The sequence below is a fragment of the Salmo salar genome, chromosome 10 (genome assembly GCF_965601325.2).
Source record: "Salmo salar chromosome 10, fSalSal1, whole genome shotgun sequence".
NCBI lineage: Eukaryota > Metazoa > Chordata > Actinopteri > Salmoniformes > Salmonidae > Salmo > Salmo salar.
This window is the reverse complement of record NC_138300.1, coordinates 8499616-8520419: the sequence shown is the minus strand read 5'-3', so window position 1 is coordinate 8520419 and position 20804 is coordinate 8499616. Positions and strand designations below refer to the sequence as shown.

The following is a 20804-nucleotide window of genomic DNA, read 5'->3' as shown; positions in this document are numbered from 1 at the left end:
AATTATTTCTGCTTTTATTTCTTTCATCACATTCCCAGAGGGTCAGAAGTTTACATACACTCAATTAGTATTTGGTATTTCTCACGTCACCCCGCTCCTCCGCTCTCTCCACTGGCTTCCAGTTGAAGCTCGCATCCGCTACAAGACCATGGTGATTGCCTACGGAGCTGTGAAGGGAACGGCACCTCCATACCTTCAGGCTCTGATCAGGCCCTACACCCAAACAAGGGCACTGCGTTCATCCACCACTGGCCTGCTGGCCCCCCTACCTCTGAGGAAGCACAGTTCCCGCTCAACCCAGTCAAAACTGTTCGCTGCTCTGGCACCCCAATGGTGGAACAAGCTCCCTCACGACGCCAGGACAGCGGAGTCAATCACCACCTTCCGGAGACACCTGAAACCCCACCTCTTTAAGGAATACCTAGGATAGGATAAAGTAATCCTTCTAACCCCCCCCCCCCCCCCCCTTAAAAGATTTAGATGCACTATTGTAAAGTGGTTGTTCCACTGGATATCATAAGGTGAATGCACCATTTTGTAAGTCGCTCTGGATAAGAGCGTCTGCTAAATGACTTAAATGTAAATGTAAATGTAAATGGTAGCATTGCCTTCAAATTGTTTAACTAGGGTCAAATGTTTAGGGTAGCCTTCCACAAGCTTCCCATTCCTCCTGACAGAGCTGGTGTAACTGAGTCAGATTTGTAGGTCTCCTTGCTCGCACAAACTTTTTCAGTTCTGCTCACACATTTTCTATAGGATTGAGGTCAGGGCTTTATGATGGCTACTCCAATACCTTGACTTTGGTGTCCTTAAGCCATTTTGCCACAACTATGGAAGTATGCTTGGGGTCATTGTCCATACGGAAGAACCATTTGCGACCAAGCTTTAACTTCCTGACTGATGTCTTGAGATGTTGCTTCAATATATCCACATACTTTTTCTTCCTCATGATGCCATCTGTTTTGTGAAGTGCACCAGCCCCTCCTGCAGCAATGTACCTACACAACATGATGCTGCCACCCCCGTGCTTCACGGTTGGGATGGTGATCTTCGGCTTGCAAGCCTCCACCTTTTCCCCCCAAACATAACGATGGTCATTGTGGCCAAACAGTTCTATTTTTGTTTCATCAGACCAGAGGACATTTCTCCAAAAAGTACAATATTTGTCCCCATGTGCAGTTGCAAACCGTAGTCTGACTTTTTTATGGTCATTTTGGAGAAGTGGCTTCTTCCTTGCTGAGCGGCCTTTCAGGTTATGTCGATATAGGACTCGTTTTACTGTGGATATAGATACTTTTGTTCCCGTTTCCTCCAGCATCTTCACATGGTCCTTTACTGTTGTTCTGGGATTGATTTGCACTTTTTGCAGCAAAGTACGTTCATCTCTAGAAGACAGAACATGTCTATTTCCTGAGCGGTATGACGGCTGCGTGGTCCCATGGTGTTAATACTTGCATACTATTGTTTGTACAGATGAATGTGGTACCTTCAGGTGTTTGGAAATTGCTCCCAAGGATGAACCAGACTTGTGGAGGTCTACAATTTTTTTCTGAGGTCTTGGCTGATTTATTTTGATTTTTTCATGATGTCAAGCAAAGAGGCACTGAGTTTGAAGGTAGTCCTTGAAATACATCCACAGGTACACCTCCAATAGACTCAACTGATCTCAACTAGCCTATCAGAAGCTTTTAAAGCCATGACATCATTTTCTGGAATTTTCCAAGCTGTTTAAAGGCACAGTCAACTTAGTGTATGTAAACTTCTGACCCACTGGAATTGTGATACCGTGAATTATAAGTGAAATAATCTGTCTGTAAACAATTGTTGGAAAAATTACTTGTGTCATGCACAAAGTAGATGTCCTAACCGACTTGTCAAAACTGTAGTTTGTTAACTGTAGTTTTAATGACTCCAACATAATTGTATGTAAACTTCTGACTTGAACTGTATATATAAAGATATTTTTTATTTAAAAAAATAAATAAAAATAAAGGACATCAAGGACATCTAAAATCATAATAGTAATGCCAACTGTATAAGTTTGTGTGCATGTCTGGCACTATTACATGTGTGTGTGTTCTTGTATGCGTTTATTTGAATGAGAGTGTGTGTATATGCATGTGTACAAACACTTGCACTGCATCAGCCTCAGGCAAACCAGCATTAGTTGTAAAAACACTGCCCCTCAGTGTCATTCAAACTTACTTTTTATTATGTTTTATTTTTACTTAAAAAAAAAAAAACTTTTATCTTTGACTATCATTCTATCTCCTGCACAGCAACTCCACTCCCACTTGTTTCCAATTCCACATCCCAACCCTCAGCTTCCCTCAGCCCATCTATCTCTGCTGGTCACCCACTTCGGGATTCTGCGCAAAACTTATCTTTCAACTATGCTGTGATGTTTAACGTACAATTTCAATCTATCTAATCAAATAGAATCCACAGATTGCGAGTTGAAGATACATACTTTTACTATGAGTATTAGTGTATTAGTAATTGACTGACCCGGTCTCTCCAGATCTCCTAACAGTACTATTTCTAGGGTCAATTTTAGATCAATGTTATGTATTTTCAGCCATTCCTGAACCTGAGACCAGAAACAGGCTACATGAGGGCAATACCAAAATAAATGGTCTACTGATTCTGTATCCTCACAACAAAATCTGCAAAGCTTTGATGATGTTATGCTCCAAATATTCAACATTTTGTTGGTGGCAAGAATGATATATAATAATTTTAGCTAAAAAGCACAAAGTCTTGAATCTTGTGTTGTTTTACATATATACTCATCAACTCTGTACCATGGAATCGCACATCAAAAATCTCTTCCCAACTATTTTGCAATCTGTATTGCACAGTTGTCAACATCCTGGTCCTCAAATGAAACTGATATACCTTCCTATTTATGCTATTTTCATTCCTCTGCCAGTTCTGCTCCTTTATATTGGGCAGACAGACCAGTTCCCTACCTCCTCCCGCTGCCACCTGCATTTTTGGGGTAATGCTGTAATCAATTGGTTGTACTCTTGGATTGAGCAGACCTTCCCGTACAATTCTGAACTCCATGAAGGACATAACTCTACCATCCCAATTTACAATATCATTTCAGAACAAAATACCCTTTTCAAACATCTTTCCCATAATACAGGTATTTTATCAACCAGCACATTTGAGTTCAGCCATCATATTTGTTGTGTAGAATAACTTGACTGGTCTGCACAGAGCCCTGACCCCAACTCTTTGGGATGAATTGGAATGCCGACTGCGAGTCATGCCTAATCTCCCAACATCAGTGCCTGACCTCACTAATGCTCTTGTGGCTGAATGGAAGCAAGTCCCAGCAGCAATGTTCCAACATCTAGTGGAAAGCCTTCTCAGAAGAGTGGAGGCTGTTATAGCAACAAAGGGGGGACCAACTCCATATTAATGTCCATGATCTTGGAATGAGATGTTCAACAAGCAGGTGTCCACATTCTTTTAGCCATGTGGTGTATGTAAATTATACTGAACAATAATATAAACGCAACATGTAAATTGTTGGCCCCATGTTTCATGAGCTGAAATAAAAGATCCCAGATATTTTCCATATGCACAAAAAGCTTATGTTTCTCAAATTTTGTTCACAAATTTGTTTACATCACTGTTAATGAGCATTTCTCCTTTGCCAAGATAATCCATCCACCTGACAGGTGTAGCATATCAAGAAGCTGATTAAACATCATGATCATTACACATGTGCACCTTGTGTTGGGGACAAAAAAAGGCCACTCTAAAATTTGCCGTTTTATCACACAATACGATGCCACAGATGTCTCAAATTTTTAGGGAGTGTGGAATTGGCATGCTGACTGCAGAAATGTCCACCAGAGCTGTTGCCAAAGAATTGAATGTTCATTTCTCTACCATAAGCCGCCTCCAATGTCGTTGGTAGTATGTCCAACCGGCCTCACAACCGCAGACCGAGTGTAACCACTCCAGCCCAGGACCTCCACATCCAGCTTCTTCACCTGCGGGATCGTCTGAGACCAGACACCTGGACAGCTGATGAAACTGAGGAGCATTTATATCTGTAATAAAAACCTTTTGTGGGGAAAATTCTGATTGGCTGGGCCTGCCTCCCCAGTGGGTGGCCTGGCTCCCAAGTGGGTCGGCCTATGCCCTCCCAGTCCCACACATGGCTGTGTCCCTGCCCAGTCATGAAAAATCCATAGATTAGGGCCTAATGAATTAATTTCAATTGACTGATTTCCTTATATGAACTGTATCGCAGTAAAATCAGTATACATATTTCTGCATTTCATTTTAAATAAATTAGCAAAAATGTCTAAAAACAAAATTTCACTTTGTCATTATGAGGCATTGTGTGGAAAAGTATTTAATACATTTTAAATTCACGCTGTAACAGAACACAATCTGGAACAAGTCAAGGGGTATGAGTAGTTTCTGAAGGCACTTTATATGACATTATTTGTAGGCATAAACTCCTATCATAGCCACCAGGATTTGGTACAAGTTTTTGGCCCTTTATGCTCGATGACTGAGGTGTGGTCACAGTATGGTGACTGCGAACAACAACACTAATAACAATGACAACAACAACAATAACAGACAAGGAGACATGGAGAGATGACACAAACCCGGGCAGTGACTGATAAGCATGAAAAACAAACTAGGCAGTTATTAGCCCACCAGCTAGTGGAGCCCTGGTTCAACATGGCTGCTAGGAGGAGGTTTTTCAGGAGAAGAAGGTGTTACTGTGTGTTTCTTCTCCTTTTGGCCAATAGCAGTAGGAGGAAGGTTGGGGGTAGACTGCAAAGCTCCTCCAGAGCTAAGCCGAGGTGGGCAGGGGATAATCGCTTGACCAATTAAGCTAGAGGAGTCCTCTGAATTGTTGGGGGAAAGGGGGACTAAATCTGTGCATGATTTTGTAAAAGTAACAGCTCTTTTTTTTATGGAGACTATATACACGAGAGCGTGATGCAGCAGTGCATGGTGTATAATACAAGACAGGCATTCTGAAAGACAGTCTTGAGTTTTTTTAAAAAGTTGAATAGAGTGGATATTGGATATGATGTATCAGCGTGGTGAGTACCCTGTCGAAAGTTTGAGTGTCTAAAATGCCAGGGAGGCTCACAACTCTTTGCAGCAGAGACCCTGGCTAAATGAAAACTCCAGGGAAACAAAGAACCCACACTTTCTGACAAAGACTTGGTCAAACAAACTCAACCACTTTAACAGCACAGTTGGTACACAACAATCCCACAACTCCCCCCGACTAGACAGAAATCAGTGAAACAATTTGTGTGCAAGACACAAAACGACATACAAGCCCAAAGCTCAGATGTTGATACTCACCCCTCTTTTCCAACACAACCAAACCATCTGTCATTGGAAATACACTGAGGAAGACTGGTGCAGGTTGTCACCTTTTTCATGTTCTCTTTGCACTTAAAAGTACTATGCATCCTGCCTTAATTCACCACGGTGTATATAGCTGCAGTTTTTGAGGTTAAGGTCTATACTTGAGCAATGTACATTATTATATAATTTAAGTTTCAAATTGATAGGGTTATAAGTTGATGTGTAAAGTTTCAACCCTTGGGTGTGATTAAAAGAACCAAACAAAACAGAGAACGTACCCAAAGAAAGAAACAGGACCGATGGATGAGCAAAAGATGGCCCAATGCAACAGCCCACAATTTCACACGTTTTTCCCCAAACACATGAACCCATACTGTCACTGTTGCCACATTAATTTACCCCAATGGGCACTTCTTGATTAAATATTAATTTCTCCCCTCCTCCACCTCATCAATACCTATCGACTGTTACTAGGATAGCAATTTAAAGTCACCCATGGCAAATTCACTCCTTGGTTTGTTGTGTTTATGTGCGGGTTTTGAGTCGTGCTGCAGGGATTGGCCTCTTCCATTAGTGTTTATCAGAGAGAGAGGGCGAAACCACGCGAGAGAGAGAGAGAAGCACAGTTCTGAGGGAACACAGGAAGCTGCCTGGCTGTCTATTTTGGGGCCCTGTTGCCACTCAGTCTGCCTTTGAGGCCTCGGCAGCGTCGTCACATTAAGATCCCTCCATTTGAGGATCTCACACAGCCTTTGATGTGGCTCTTTGTGCATGCACAAATAGGAGACTCAAGCACTCCCTTGGCATTCACCACCTATAAGGGTATCTTTCTGTAGAGCAGGGTTTGGTCTGTTAAGGACACTGTTATTAGAGGGAGCTGCACAAACTATTGAATAATTGAAATGTACCGGCTAATATTTCATTGCTGAACATTTCAAATGGAATTTTCTACATCATCTACTTGATCAAAAATGGTTTACAGTAAATATTATCTTTCCTTGTTGCTTCCTTGCTGCTTGCTTGATGTGTGTGGACACACACACACACACACACACACACACAAGCATATACACACGTATATCCTTTAACATATAAAAATACACAAAAATGTATGACAAAATTAATATATCTGCACCGGCAGAAAGGAAGTGGTCAAGCAATGTTTCACACTGTTTCAAAATGCAAGAGCCCCCACAGAAAAGGCCCATGTCAGCAATGACATAGACATATCCAGGCTACTTACGAATGAGAGGCACACTGGCGTTGGCCCTTCCCAGGATGTTGGCAGCGACACACGTGTAGTTACCATAGCGATCCTCTGTCATGTTGGTCACTGTGAGGACTGATCTGGAGCTGAGGTTCTTGATGTCAATCCCCTGTCCCTTGTTAATCCTGAAATAGAACGGACTACAAATAAAGCTTTCCTTTTCTGAAAATGTCAAGTAGGAAGAGGTGAGTCAAGGAGGGAGAAAATATTTATCAACCTCAAATAGGGTCTCTACAGTACTTCATCATCCTCTTCAATACATCCATTTATCCTTTCGCTGGGCTTATGTCTTTGAGTGTTGTTTTGAAGGACTGCCACAGCGTGATAGAGATAACCCTAAGAGTAAGTGTGAACTAGATGTATGTCACTTATTATTGGCATTCAATGTATAATTGCATGACATGTTCACCATTATTCCTTTCTAATCAGTTTCTTTAGTTTTTTTTTCTTCTGGTGCATACTATTAACAATCTGAGGAGGTAGGGTGAGATATCTAAGATATGATCTACAAGTTAGCCATTGTTTAAACTAAATTACCTAAAATATTGAAAATGTCCAGGGAGAAGACAGGGACTACTCCTATTTTGGAAGCTCAGTGGCCTCCTGTATGTGCACTTGCGTAGTTTGACTGGCTCACAGTGGCACTCAGAGTTGAAACGCTATGTGTGACCTTATGTCCAGCAAATCTCTGAGCATCTGTTGTTCTCTCTCCCACTGCGATTTCCTCAAATGTTAGTTGAACATTCACTGATAATCTCGGTGGGAGTCTGGGAGCATGCTTGCTTCTCCTCCAGAACGCCACAAAACAAGCATCACTGTCTCTGCCAGAGCAAACACATTTCTCTTTCAACACCATGAACAGTGAAGCCTCAAAAGAAAGATTTTACTGTCAAAACTGTCTCATTATTTCCAATGCAGACAAACCAGCGGCATGACTGCATTCATACTATAGTGACATCCACACACAGCTAAATGTACTGTGGTGGCACTTAACATCTGGGAACACTGAGCGCTGCCTAGCATATAGAAACATCCATGCTCTACCATAATGGAGCGCACACATCCATAATGTCTTTAAGACCTCTTTATAACTATCAATGTGTCAAGAAAAATGACTTTTCATGTTAAAAGGCTCAAACGTAGAGCTAGGTTTAGGATTAAATAAACACTAGAATCATGGCAATGTGCCTCCTTAGCAATTTAAATAAATTGAATCCACCCTATAATTACAATTAGCACAGTGTGAACTGATGATTGAAATTGTGCTCACTAGGAGTGGGTAAATGATGGGTAATGGGAGTAATTTGGTTTCTAAATTCAAGAACAGCCACTTGAATCTACACTGATTGATGTATGTGCTGAGAATGTTTCTAGCTCATTGATGAGCTAGGCAAACATTTCATTAGAATGCAAGGTGAGGATGTAGTCAACATTACTTTTCTTATTGGATTATTTATACTTTCCAGGGCCAGACTAGAGACAGTTAGTGCCAGACTAAAACATTGTTAACACATTTACTATATGGTGATGTTTGTCATGTGTAAAGAAGTCAAAGATGCTTCAGAACACGCTATACCCTCATTGCATAATGGATCGAACCAATGGAACTACTTGAGTTCTAATGGTTGGCAACAAGTGTGCATCCAACTCTATAAACCCAAATAACATTTATTTCCATGGCGAATGATGCAGAGCAATTTGTTTCTCTAACCTTTTCTCTCCCTTGTACCACTCAAATGATGGTGTGGGTACAGCTGCAGCCTCACACCTCAGCAGAGCTGTGCGTCCCAGGCCGACTCCATGGCTTTTCATCTCGTGGATGGCTGGGGCAACTGAAACGAAGAAGAAATACAAATGTTATAAGGAGGAAACACTATGATATTGAAATACATTAAATTAAAGCCACTTTCCCCAGCTTGAATGTAGTACTGGAAAATGGCTTTGGTCCAGTTAGGTGTAACAGGTGAGAAAGGCTTGAAACTTAAAAGACAAAACTAGGGTTGCAAAGGGAGGCTATATTACTGGAAACTTAAAAAATGTCCGCATTGACTGACCTTCATGTCCTAAAGTAATGATGTACTGTCGATTCTCTTTGCTTATTTGAGCTGTTCTTGCTATAATATGGACTTGGTCTTTTACCAAAGAGGGCTATCTTCTGTATACCATCCCTAACTTGTCACAACACAACTGATTGGCTCAAACGCATTAAGAAGGAAAGAAATCAACAAATTAACTTTTAACATGGCACACCTGTTAATTGAAATGCATTCCAGGTGACTACCTCCTGAAGCTGGTTGAGAGAATGCCAAGAGTGTGCAAAGCTGTCATCAATGCAAAAGTTAGCTACTTTGAAGAATATATTTAGATTTGTTGAGTACATGATCTGAGTACACGTCCTTGTAATTGGTCTTGTGAATGTTGACCTGTAACCTCTTACATCTAGACGTTCCGCTAGCGGAACACCTGCTCCAATATCCAATGATAGGCGTGGCACGAATTACAAATTCCTCAAAAATACAAAAACTTCAATTTTTCAAGCATATGACTATTTTACAGCATTTTAAAGACAAGACTCTCCTTTATCTAACCACACTGTCCGATTTCAAAAAGGCTTTACAGCGAAAGCAAAACATTAGATTATGTCAGCAGAGTACCCAGCCAGAAATAATCAGACACCCATTTTTCAAGCTAGCATATAATGTCACAAAAAACAAAACCACAGCTAAATGCAGCACTAACCTTTGATGATCGTCATCAGATGACACACCTAGGACATTATGTTATACAATACATGCATGTTTTGTTCAATCAAGTTCATATTTATATCAAAAACCAGCTTTTTACATTAGCATGTGACGTTCATAACTAGCATACCCCCCGCAAACCTCCGGTGAATTTACTAAATTACTCACGATAAACGTTCACAAAAAACATAACAATTATTTTAAGAATTATAGATACAGAACTCCTTTGTGCAATCGAGGTGTCCGATTTTAAAATAGCTTTTCGGTGAAAGCACATTTTACAATATTCTGAGTAGATAGCCCAGCCATCACGGCTAGCTATTTAGACACCCACCAAGTTTAGCCCTCACCAAACTCCGATTTACTATTAGAAAAGTTTGATTACCTTTGGTGTTCTTCGTCAGAATGCACTCCCAGGACTGCTACTTCAATAACAAATGTTGGTTTGGTTCAAAATAATCCATTGTTATATCCAAATAGCGGCGTTTTGTTCGTGCGTTCAAGACACTATCCGAAGTGTAAATAAGGGTCACGAGCATGGCGCAATTCGTGACAAAAGATTTCTAAATATTCCATTACCGTACTTCGAAGCATGTCAACCGCTGTTTAAAATCAATTTTTATGCCATTTTTCTCGTAAAAAAGCGATAATATTCCGACCGGGAATCTGCGTTTAGGTAAAAAGACGAAAGAAAATAAAGCATGGGGTCGACTCGGGCACGAGCCTGAGTCTCACAGTACTGTGACCAGCCACTATCCAAACGCGCTACTTTTTTTCAGCCAGAGCCTGCAAAGCCACGATTCAGCTTTTTGCCGCCTTCTGAGAGCCCATGGGAGCCGTAGGAAGTGTCACGTAACAGCAGAGATCCCCTGTATTGGATAGAGATAATCAAGAAGGGCAAGAAATTGTCAGACAGGGCACTTCCTGCATGGAATCTTCTCAGGTTTTGGCCTGCCAAATGAGTTCTGTTATACTCACAGACACCATTCAAACAGTTTTAGAAACTTTGGAGTGTGTTCTATCCAAAGCTAATAATTATATGCATATTCTGGGCAGGAGTAATAATCAGATTAAATCGGGTACGTTTTTTATCCGGCCGTGAAAATACTGCCCCCTAGCCATAACAGGTTAAAGGTCTTGCTCATATTTGATACGGAGAGCGTGATCACACAGTCGTCCGGAACAGCTGGTGCTCTAATGTATGCTTCAGTGTTGCTTGCGTTGAAGCGAGCATAAAAGGCACTTAGCTTGTCTGGTAGGCTCGCGTCACTGGGCAGCTCACGGCTGGGTTTAGCTTTGTAGTACGTAATAGTTTACATGCCCTGCCACATCGGACAAGCATCAGAGCCGGTGTAGCAGGATTCAATCTTAGTCCTGTATTGACACTTTGCCTGTTTGATGGTTCGTCTCAGGGCATAGCGGGATTTCTTATAAGCGTCCAGACTAGTGTCCCGCTCCTTGAAAGTGGCAGCTCTAGCCTTTAACTCGGTGCGGATGTTGCCTGTAATCCATGGCTTTTGGTTGGGATATGTATGTACGGTCACTGTGGGGACAACGTCGTCGATGCATTTATTGATGAAGCCGGTGACTGAGGTGGTATACTCCTCAATGCCATTGGATGAATCCCGGAACATATTCCAGACTGTGCTAGCAAAACAGTCCTGTGGCGTAGCATCCGCGTCATCTGACCACTTCTGTATTGAGCAAGTCACTGGTACTTCCTGATTTCGTTTTTGCTTGTAAGCAGGAATCAGGAGGATAGAATTATGGTCAGATTTGCCAAATGGAGGGTGAGGGAGAGCTTTGCATGCATCTCTGTGTCTGGCATTAAGGTGGTCGAGTTTTTTTACCCTCTGGTCGCACATGTGACATGCTGGTAGAAATGAGGTAAAACAGATTTAAGTTTGCCTAAATTAAAGTCCCTAGCCACTAGGAGCGCCGCTTCTGGATGAGCATTTCCTTGTTTGCTTATGGCCATATACAGCTCATTGAGTGCGGTCTTAGTGCCAGCATTGGTTTGTGGTGGTAAATAGACGGCTACGAAAACTATAGATTAAAACTCTCTTGGTAGACAGTGTGGTCTACATCTTACCACTCTAGCTCAGGCGAGCAATACTCGAGACTTCCTTAATATTTGACATCGTGCACCAGCTGTTATTGACAAAAAGACACACACCCCCACCCCTCGTCTTATCAGACGTTGCTGTTCTGTCCTGCCGATGCATGGAAAAACCCAGCCAACTGTATATTGTCCATGTCGTCGTTCAGCCACAACTCAGTGAAACATAAGATATTACAGTTTTTAATGTCCCGTTGGTAGGTTAGTCTTGAATGTAAATCATCCAGTATGGATGGTCGAGGCGGGTTACCCACTCGCCAACGAATTTTCACAAAGCAGCCGATCTCCGCCCCCTGTATTTCCGTCTTTATTTAACGCGAATGACGGGGATTTGGGCCTGGTCTCGGAGGAGTATATCCTTCACTGGCCCTCTGTGTGGCCTTATCGCATGTAAAATATATAAAATAATAGGTCATTATCAATAAAGGGATTGTTAAATAAAAGTTATAACTATTTGGTTTTAATATCATCACTTTTTGAAGATCATAGTTAGAACTACCCATTTCCGATTATTCCACATTTAGCTCCATCATGATCCTTTTCATGATCAGTTGATCATGTATTTTCAGATACGTGAGGGTAGCCTATACATGAGGGTAGCCTATCCAAACAACGCGCCATTTAGCTTGCTTCATCAGAGATTAGGCTTTTGGAAAGAGCTTGACATTGGCAAGTCCTCGTCCTGGTAAAGTTGTCAGCCAGATTACATTCATCACCACTATAGATGGCAAGCAAATTTAGCCATCTAGTTTATCCCCTCAAAATTACTTTATTAACTTATTATCAAATAAATTGACAATAAGAAGATAGTGGGAGCTGTACTGTTTGATTTCAGTGCAGCCTTTGATATTATTGACCATAACCTTTAACCAAAACCCAGCTTTTCAACCTCTGCCATATCGTGGATTATTAATAGAACTCAAAGGGTTTTCTTTAATGGAAGCGCCTCTAATGTGAAACATGTAAAGTGTGGTGTACTGCAGGGCAGCTCTATAGGTCCTCTACTCTTTTCTATTCTTACCAATGACCTGTCACTGGCAATAAACAAAGCATGTGTGTCCATGTATGCTGATGATTCAACCATATACGCATCAGCAACCACAGCTAATGAAGTCACTGAAACCCTTAACAAAGAGTTGCAGTCTGTTTCGGAATGTGTTCAGGACCAGTAATAAACTGGTCTTGAACATCTCTAAAACTAAGAGCATTGTATTTGGTACAAATCATTCCTTAAGTGCTAAACCTCAGCTGAATCTGGTAATGAATGGTGTGGCTGTTGAACAAGTTGAGGAGACTAAATTACTTGGCCTTACCTTAGATTGTAAACTGTCATGGTCAAAACATATCGATTCAATGGTTGTAAAGATGGGGAAAGGTCTGTCTGTAATAAAGAGCTGCTCTGCTTTTTGACACCACACTCCAAAAAGCAAGACCTTCAGGCTCTAGTTTTGTCTAATCTTGATTATTGTCCAATCGTGTGGTCCAGTGCTGCAAGGAAAGACCTAGTTAAGCTGCAGCTGGCCCAGAACAGAGCGGCACGTTCTGCTCCTCATTGTAATCAGAGGGCTGATATAAATACTATGCATGCCAGTCTCTCTTGGCTAAGAGTTGCGGAGAGACTGACTGCATCACTTCTTCATTTTATAATAAACATTAATGTGTTGAAAATACCAAATTGTTTGCATAGTCAACTTACACACAGCTGTGACACACACACTTATCCCACCAGACATGCCACCAGGGGTCTTTTCACAGTCCCCAAATCCAGAACAAATTCAAGAAAGCGTACAGCATTATATAGAGCCCTAATTGCATGGAACTTCCTTCCATCTCATATTGCTCAAATAAACAGCAGAACTAGTTAAAAAAAAAGATAAAGCAACACCTCACAGCACCACGCCTCTCCCCTATTTGACCTAGATAGTTTGTATGCGTTGATATGTAGGCTAAGTGTGCCTTTAAAAAAAAAAATGTAGTTCTGTCCTTGAGCTGTTCTTGTCTATTGACGTTCTGTATTATGCCATTCTGTATTATGTTTCATGTTTTGCGTGGACCCCAGGAAGAGTAGCTGCTGCTTTTGCAACAGCTAATGGGATCCTAATAAAATACCCAAAATACCAAACTAGCCATATTGACCTGATCTGTTATTAGCTAGCTAGCCAATTTGACATGGTCCATCAATCAATGTAGCCTATCATGTCTGTCAGCATGAACACTCTTAAGCCAGGTCTACTTACAACTATGTTTAGCCAACTATACAAAGTTCCTACCGGGAGCTTTTAAAAATATATTTTTTAATTTAACCTTTATTTAACTAGGCAAGTCAGTTAAGAACAAATTATTATTTACAACGACAGCCTACCTTGGCCAACGCTGGGCCAATTGTGCGCCACTCTATGGGACTCCCAATCACAACCAGATGTTATACAGCCTGGATTCGAACCAGGGACTGTAGTGACGCCTCTTGCACTGAGATGCAGTGCCTTTGACCACTGCGCACACTCGGGAGCTTGCAAAGTGTACATTATCAGCTAACAGTACATTGGCAAATGCGCCCTTCTGCTGCTTGACAGGCAGAGCCTAAAAAGGATGGGAAATTAACCTAAACCCCTCATACTTTTATTTTCTATCACTCAAATATCCAATTAATGGTGGCCAATATTGAGAGATATCATGAGGCTTCCTCACGTATCTGAAATGACATGATAAATTCATGTTTACTGATCATGAAAAGCATGCAGTAACTTGCTGTATAACTCTGATGATAGAGCTAAAGGTGTACAATTGTTTTGCATGGAATAATCAGACACTTGTAGTTCTGACTATGCTTTTCAAGAAGTGATGGTAAAACAACCAAACACTTAACATTTCTTTAACAATCCCTTGAAAACAGCATGCAGTTGTCAATCTAAAAATAGAATGACAAAACTATAAAACATTATCCTGAATATAAACCATCAACTTAGTGGCTACCATTGGTGTTTAATATGAGGGATTCCTTTATATATATTTTTACACACTTTCATTTATTTTACTATGTCAGTATGTATTTGTTATCAATGTTTTGGCATTAAACTGGTGGCTGTTGCGAAAAAAGTGAATAGTTGGAAGTTGCAGAGTTGATTAGATGCTTTTTTCATTAATTAGGCAACTTTCTCTTAAACCATATAGTCTATCTACTAGAAACTCATGGACAATATGGACACAGATATAAAGAATGAACATATATGAATACATCTTTTTTAAGTTATTCAAGTATAAATTACTAAGGTTATGATAGATTGCCATAGATTTTCTGTTAATTACCAAAATTACTGCAGATTCTGGTAACTTTAGTAAACTACCGGTGGCTTTGCAACCCAACAAAACTGTGGTCAGTGCGCTGTGGTCAGTGCGCATACGTATTTAATGTAAATGCTACGGAAGCAGTGGGAAGAAAAAAACATCATTCCCAAGGGTTAGGAAAATGAAATGAATTGCATGGTGATAAATTGCTTAATGGAAGTTCAAAGACTGAATGACAGAGGCAGGTTCTGTGAATACAAAATGAGTCTCCTTTCATGTGCCAAGACGCAGTGTAAATCTCTTTGCCAGTGTCAGGGAGGCAGCTTTAACTATGAACACTTTCTTAAGCAGCCAGGGCTTTCTGTATTTAAAATATTTACAGAGCTTAATTAAAGTAACACAGTCTTGAAAGGAAAATGTAATTGCTGGATTGAAATGATATATAATTCACACAAAGCATTTGGTTGAATCTAGTATGTGACGACAGTGGTTGGCCACTGAAACAATCACCACATAAAATAGGCTACAACGAGAGCGCCTTTTGTTTTCACTTTTGCATGTGCATTTATCACCAACTATTAACATAATGTTAAAATCGTATCACTATTTTCAGGTTAGTGGGAAAAAAGCACATTGTGCACAATATGTAAAGAATAGCAGTGCACATACACTGGAAATGTTCCTAATGCAGACAATATTTCCTTCTCACAGGGGTCTTCTGTGGGTCAGTGAAAACAGGTAACATATATCCTATTCTCTTCATACAAATCATACAACCATTCCAAATATGTCCCTTGAGAAGTGTTTGTCACTGAACTGCTGATTCAAAAGGCATAGTGAAAGGGACAGACGTCAATGCCACACTACTGTTGTGATGTTAGTGGTGAATATGAATCAGAGTAGCACTCAAGCTACACAATGACCAAGTGAGTAGCATTGGTTTGAGGTTATACAATTGTTTACGGCAGTTTGGTCTAGTGGCCATTGAGAATGCTATGTCAACATGCAAAACAAGGTTGAGGTCAGAACATACTATAATACCGAAAGTAAACAGAAGCACATATGGTGACTGAAACAAAAAACAAAAATACGACTGCCTATTCTGGGAAGTCTGTCCACTTAGGATTTGCAGGCTAGCATTCAATCACATGCCATGTCTGAATCTGAGTTATGGTATATTCTCCACTATTGAGTCTTTGAGAATCACCTGCCAGTCAGTCACGGCCAGTCTGTGTTCTGCTCAGCGGGAAATTTGGCAGATTGCACTCAAACCTTTATTTCCAATTGCATTTGTGAAGTGAAACAAGGAAATGGTGCCAATAATTTTTCCACCATTCATTTTTCCCATAGGGGATTTTAGAAATACTTAAAATAAGGGCTGTTTCGTGTAGGCTTAACCTGGCATGACAGCCTTCCCTGTAGCTCAGTTGGTAGAGCATGGTGTTTGCAACGCCAGGGTTGTGGGTTCGATTCCCACGGGGGGCCAGTACGAAGAAAAAAAAAATGTATGAAATGAAATGTATGCATTCACTACTGTAAGTCGCTCTGGATAAGAGCGTCTGCTAAATGACTAAAATGTAAATGTAATGTAAATGGGTAACCGTCTAAATCTCTCTAGGACAAGGTGAATGTTATCAATATATTCGCCTGTGTTAATCCCCCAATAATAACATGCTATTTAACTGCTAATCATAAAGAACTACAAATGCCATGATGATCTGGACGAAACTGCCGAATCGAGGCAAAGGTAAAAATCTTTTGAATCTTTGGATAAACTATCTAACTTTAGGTCAATTTAGTAATGAATAAATTGGCTACATTTCTTTAAAATGACAATTCTGTGAACTGTGTTATGCAAGCTATAAAGTGACACAATACCTGTTAGCAAAGGTGTCAGATAGAGATGAAGTGCAGGAGCTTGCAGGGATTTGTAGTCTTGCATGATGTCTACTTTGATGCTAATTAGCATTTTAGAATCTGAGAGTAAATAGAGCCGAATATATTGATAAAAGTCCAAGAGAGATGTCCATGGTTATCAAAACTTCACGCCAGGATAAGCCTACATGAAACACTGCTCTTATTTTGAAGTGTTTTTAAAATCCCATATGGAAAAAATGAATGGTGGAAAAACGATTGGAACCATTTCCCTGTTTGACCGCTAGGTTTAATGGGTATTATGACACCTCCACTGTGGGGCTCTATTGAGACACAAATCACCAGTACAGAACATCTTATTCAATGACTCATGTTCTTGTGTAAGAGCAGGGCACTCCATATACAGGTGTGTGCTGGTGTTCTTTTAGCAAGTTCGTACTGTGCATACCCTATAATGAATATGCTACCTTTCTTTGCACTACGTATCATTGCTGACGTCAACAGTCCACTTAGATAGATGAGGCGCAAAAAGAAAGATGCATTGCAACGCTGAAGGGTGTGAGTGTGTGCATGTCGAATGTGTTTGTGTGCAGTACAGTACAAGCTTCCAAAGACAAGTCTGCCATCTTTCACATGGAGTCCTTATAAACATAATACTGTTCATTCTGTTTGTGTATGTTGAATTCCTGTACTTGCGTGTCTCCCAATTACCTCTGCATCCCTACGCCTCTGTACTCTGGAGAAGGGAGACCTAAGATTGCAAATCTAGTGGGCAAGTGAGACAGGGATTTTTCCTGGTAATCTATCACAGGGATTGGTGCTGTGTTGAGGGGTATTGGCAGGGGCTTGGCAGGCTGCCTGTGTGTGTGTGTGTGTGTGTGTGTGTGTGTGTGTGTGTGTGTGTGTGTGTGTGTGTGTGTGTGTGTGTGTGGTGTGTGTGTGTGTGTCTGTGTGTGTGTGGACACGGATGCTTGCGTTTGTGTCTGTCTGTCAGTGTGTGTGTGTGTGTGCATGTGCATGTGTGGAGAGAAGGTAGAGAGCTGGGGCTGTGATGGATCTGCAAGGCCCTAAAACCCTGCCTCGTTCTCACAGCTGGATCTGGACCTCTGGAAGGCCAGCTTCTTCAATTACAAAAAACATTAACCGCACCACAAACAAAGGCAACAAAGCAATTATAGCCTCTACCAGCACTATCTCAGCAGAACAGCAGAAACTAAACTACAATGAGAAACTGGACTCTCTAGATACAGTAACAGAGTCAAAACACCTCGTTGTTTTAACGGTTTAGAAAACACCCACACACTCCTGAGCCCCAAATACACTGGAATAGGAAACATGGGTTTACCTTTAGTGTATTTGGGTATTCCAAGTTTATCAGACCATTTTATCAGTTTATCAGACCATTTGACTAGTGCAGTGTTAGCTAGCTACATAGTTGTCTTTGTCATAGTTTGATAATTGTGTAGTTTAGAGTAATTATCGAGGTTAGCTAGCCAGATATTTTCGTCCCCCGCGATGCCATTTTTCCAAACCTAGCCAACAATTACCGACGAGCAGCATTGTAGAAACTAAATACATTACAAAGGAACGTCTTGATTAGTGCTATGTTAGCTAGCTACATAGTTGCTTTTGTATCATGATAAGGTGTAGTACTGAAACTATCGAGGTTACCTAGCCAGCTACACGTTCAAACAAAGTCAACAACGCAGCCACTGCTAGCTAGCCTACTTCACCAGCCAGCAGTACTGTATAATTTTCGTCATTTTAGTCAATAAGATTTTTGCAACGTAAGCTTAACTTTCTGAACATTCGAGACATGTAGTCCACTTGTCATTCCAATCTCCTTTGCATTAGTGTAGCCTCTTCTGTAGCCTGTCAACTATGTGTCTGTCTATCCCTGTTCTCTCCCCTCTGCACAGGCCATACAAACGCTTCACACCGCGTGGCCGCTGCCACTCTAACCTGGTGATCCCAGCGTGCATGACCCACGTGGAGTTCCAGGTCTCCGGCAGCCTCTGGAACTGCCGGTCTGCGGCCAACAAGGCAGAGTTAATCTCAGCCTATGCTACCCTCCAGTCCCTCGACTTCTTGGCGCTGACTGAAACATGGATTACCACAGATAACACTGCTACTCCTACTGCTCTCTCCTCGTCTGCCCACGTGTTCTCGCATACCCCGAGAGCATCTGGCCAGCGGGGTGGTGGCACTGGAATCCTCAACTCTCCCAAGTGGACATTCTCTCTTTCTCCCCTGACCCATCTGTCTATCTCCTCATTTGAGGAACTCAGAATGACCTTCTTGATCCAAATCAGTCAGGTTTCAAGACTGGTCATTCAACTGAGACTGCTCTTCTCTGTGTCACGGAGGCTCTCCGCACTGCTAAAGCTAACTCTCTCTCCTCTGCTCTCATCCTTCTAGACCTATCTGCTGCCTTTGATACTGTGAACCATCAGATCCTGCTCTCCACCCTCTCCGAGTTGGGCATCTCCGGCGCGACCCACGCTTGGATTGCGTCCTACCTGACAGGTCGCTCCTACCAGGTGGCGTGGCGAGAATCTGTCTCCGCACCACGTGCTCTCACCACTGGTGTCCCCCAGGGCTCTGTTCTAGGCCCTCTCCTATTCTCGCTATACACCAAGTCACTTGGCTCTGTCATATCCTCACATGGTTTCTCCTATCATTGCTATGCAGACGACATACAATTAATCTTCTCCTTTCCCCCTTCTGATAACCAGGTGGCGAATCGCATCTCTGCATGTCTGGCAGACATATCAGTGTGGATGACGGATCACCACCTCAAGCTGAACCTCGGCAAGACGGAGCTGCTCTTCCTCCCGGGGAAGGACTGCCCATTCCATGATCTCGCCATCACAGTTGACAACTCCCTTGTGTCCTCCTCCCAGAGTGCTAAGAACCTTGGCGTGACCCTGGACAACACCCTGTCGTTCTCCACTAACATCAAGGCAGTGACCCGATCCTGTAGGTTCATGCTCTACAACATTCGCAGAGTACGACCCTGCCTCTCACAGGAAGCGGCACAGGTCCTAATCCAGGCACTTGTCATCTCCCGTCTGGATTACTGCAACTCGCTGTTGGCTGGGCTCCCTGCCTGTGCCATTAAACCCCTACAACTCGTCCAGAACGCCGCAGCCCATCTGGTGTTCAACCTTCCCAAGTTCTCTCACGTCACCCCGCTCCTCCGCTCTCTCCACTGGCTTCCAGTTGAAGCTCGCATCCGCTACAAGACCATGGTGCTTGCCTACGGAGCTGTGAGGGGAACGGCACCTCCGTACCTTCAGGCTCTGATCAGGCCCTACACCCAAACAAGGGCACTGCGTTCATCCACCTCTGGCCTGCTCGCCTCCCTACCTCTGAGGAAGCACAGTTCCCGCTCAGCCCAGTCAAAACTGTTCACTGCTCTGGCACCCCAATGGTGGAACAAGCTCCCTCACGACACCAGGACAGCGGAGTCAATCACCACCTTCCGGAGACACCTGAAACCACACCTCTTTAAGGAATACCTAGGATAGGATAAAGTAATCCTTCTAACCCCCCCTTAAAAGATTTAGATGCACTATTGTAAAGTGGTTGTTCCACTGGATATCATAAGGTGAATGCACCAATTTGTAAGTCGCTCTGGATAAGAGCGTCTGCTAAATGACTTAAATGTAAATGTAAGTCGGAAGTTTACATACACTTAGATTGGAGTCATTAAAACTAGTTTTTCAACCACTCTACAAATTTCTTCTTAACAAACTATAGTTTTGGCAAGTCGGTTAGGACATCTACTTTGTGCATGACACAAGTAATTTTTCCAACAATTGTTTACAGACGGATTATTTCACTTATAATTCACTGTATCACAATTCCAGTGGGTCAGAAGTTTACATACTCTAAGTTGACTGTGCCTTGAAACAGCTTGGAAAATTCCAGAAAATGATGTCATGGCTTTAAAAGCTTCTGAAAGGCTAATTGACATAATTTGAGTCAATTGGAGGTGTAGCTGTGGATGTATTTCAAGGTCTACCTTCAAACTCAGTACCTCTTTGCTTGACATCATGAAAAAATCAAAAGAAATCAGCCAAGACCTCAGAAAAAAAATTGTAGACCTCCACAAGTCTGGTTCATCCTTGGGAGCAACTTCCAAACC

General features: G+C 41.9%; 1 protein-coding gene across 2 annotated transcripts in view; it reads right to left on the bottom strand.

The window, feature by feature from the left end:
* Nucleotides 1-20804, bottom strand: part of negr1 (neuronal growth regulator 1) — a 449277-nt gene that overhangs the window by 118738 nt on the left and 309735 nt on the right. For both annotated transcript variants that reach the window (XM_014215672.3, XM_014215673.3), the window contains exons 5-6: nucleotides 8343-8463; nucleotides 6608-6756 (exon numbers count right to left, since the gene is read on the bottom strand). In XM_014215672.3, the coding sequence (XP_014071147.1) occupies nucleotides 6608-6756; nucleotides 8343-8463 (270 nt within the window). The remainder of the gene's footprint in view (nucleotides 1-6607; nucleotides 6757-8342; nucleotides 8464-20804) is intronic.